The sequence below is a fragment of the Trichechus manatus genome, unplaced genomic scaffold (genome assembly GCF_000243295.1).
Source record: "Trichechus manatus latirostris isolate Lorelei unplaced genomic scaffold, TriManLat1.0 scaffold00043, whole genome shotgun sequence".
In the NCBI taxonomy this organism is placed as follows: domain Eukaryota; kingdom Metazoa; phylum Chordata; class Mammalia; order Sirenia; family Trichechidae; genus Trichechus; species Trichechus manatus.
Genome location: NW_004443979.1, coordinates 1,521,290 through 1,523,687, shown reverse-complemented (window position 1 = coordinate 1,523,687; position 2,398 = coordinate 1,521,290). Strand labels below are relative to the sequence as shown.

General features: G+C 34.1%; 1 protein-coding gene across 1 annotated transcript in view; it reads left to right on the top strand.

The window, feature by feature from the left end:
• Positions 1-2,398, top strand: part of MIA2 (MIA SH3 domain ER export factor 2) — a 77,814-nt gene that overhangs the window by 8,273 nt on the left and 67,143 nt on the right. The window contains 1 exon segment of the mRNA XM_023731442.1: positions 1,044-1,223. Within this exon segment, the coding sequence (XP_023587210.1) occupies positions 1,044-1,223 (180 nt within the window).

Sequence of the window (2,398 nt, the reverse complement as noted above, 5' to 3'; positions counted from 1 at the left end):
AGAAGTTGGTAAAAATCTTCAATTTCTTCATTTTTCACGTAGTGGTTGGTGTGTAAATTTGAATAATAGTCCTATTAATTGGTCTTCCTTGTACGCACGTGGATATTATCCTATTACTGACAGTGTTGTACTTTAGAATAGATCTTAAAGTGTTCTTGACGATGAGTGTGACACTGTTCCTCTTGAATTTGTCATTTCCAGTGTAGTCGACCATTTGCTGATAGTTCTTAAAAGGGTATTTTTCTTTCCTTTTTTTCCCTGCCTTGTTCCTTTCTATGTGAATGAGTAATATTTGGAGCCTGGTAACAAAGAACAGAATAAACCCATTAAGCAAGGATAAATTGACCCAGAGAAAGGAGCAACTGCAAAAGCCTATGTTGTGCTGAAAACCTGCTGGGGAGCGAAGTAATGTGGAAAGTCTGTGGTTAGAGGATCATGATCTTTGGAGGAGGAATAATAGAAATAGTTACCCTTTATCGAGTTCCTGCCCTGCAAATTCAAACAGCATTATTCCATTTATAGATAACAAAAGAGGCATAGAAGTAGAGAGATTCAAATTCCAAACCTATCTCATATCAACTATCCAGTGGTTTTCAAACCTTTTTTTTTTTTTCAAAGCAGCAGAACCATTTTTATTTTTAACCTTTTGGGGAAATTTTATATGAAACCCCAATATGCTCTTTAGATAAAACCTGAACTGCTTGAAATCATGATAAGACGACTTGAACCTCAGTCCACTCAGCTTCTTTCTTTGGCCTTCTCTCTTCTCATTTGCGTCCTCAAAGTTCTGAGGCTCCTCCTTAGAACCCAGCATTGGAAATTATTGCATTTCACCATGCTACTGTCCTTCATCACTTGTTAATAGTGGTTGAAAGTTGCTAGAAAACTATACTCAGGTATCTTCTCTTTGGTGATGATCTGATAGTCCATTTCGGTAAAAGGATATTAATCAAGTTGACCACATAAACTTGTACCTGTGTTTATAATGAACACTTTTTATCAAAAGTGCATTTAAAAAAAACTTAATTGTCTTTGTCTTGAAGGTTGTGGCAGCATTGCCTGAAGATATGAGACCAGGTCCTGATCCCTATGGTTTTCCGTGGGAATTGGTGACAGGTGCAGCTATTTTTGGATTTTTTGCTGTTCTCTTGTTTTTGTGGAGAAGTTTTCGTTCGGTAAGTAACTAATGCTATACTAAAAGAATGTTCATTCTAAGTCTTCAGGTTGAATAAGTAAGATGGGAAACATTTTTAAGTAAAGTCAGGTGTTGGTACTAGAAACTGAGTATGAATTCAGAAGAATTTTTTTTTTTAGAAGAATTTTTTTAAGTGTAAAAATTAAAAGGAATTTCTTTGTAGAAATTTAGTACACCAGTACTAAAACCATACCTTCATTTCTTATTTATTTTTTTATAAGTTTGCTTTTAATTATATTGTAAGCATTTGTGAACGTACCACCTAATCTGGAATCTAAAACATTAACTGTCACTTACATTTAGATTGTCCTTCCTCATTTCATCCCGCTGATGCCCTGTACCGGTAACCACTATTCTGGATCTTGTGTTGATTATTTCTTTGTCCTCCCCGTTTGATTTACATACTTTTGTTATATCTACATATATCCTCAAAAGTATAATGTGTAGTTCAGTTGTTTTCAGTGTTTTAAAAGGGTATCATACTGTATGTCATCTTTTGGAACTTTTTTTTTTTACTCCTTATATTGCTTAAGACTCATCCATATATTTGGATGAGGCTGTAACTTTTTTATTTTGACTGCTGATGTCCTAGCTATCTGGAGTTAATATTTTGGCTGGTGAAAGGTGTAATTTTTTTCCCCCAAGGAATAACCATTTTTCCCAGCTTCATTTATTGAATAGTCTCTCCTTTCCCCACTTACCTGCTATGGCACTTTCTAGGTTTAGATTTCCACAAACATGTGAGTCTTCTGTACTCTTTATTGTGTCCCATTCGTTATTGTTGAAAACAGGTGCGTGTATATCTTTTTATCTCCATCCATTAGATAAAGCTTGCTAATTAACTAATTGTTGTGTTCAGATATTATATATTCTTGCTTCTTTTTTTGTGTATGTTTCTCTGATCTATCAAGAATGAAGAGAAGTGTTCTGAATTTCACTGTGATGATGGATTTATCAGTTTCTTCCTATAGTTCTGTCAATCCTTGCTTTATATATTATGAAGATACTTTATTAGGTACCGACATGTTTAGAATTGTTATATCTTGGTTAATCGAACCTTTTATCAATAAATAATGACCCTTTGTACTTCTTTTTAATTGTTGTAGTTTAAATGAAGTTTACATTTCAGGTTAGTCTCCCATACAAAATTTTACACTTACATTGTTATGTGATCCTAATTGCTCACCCCATTCTGCGACAGCA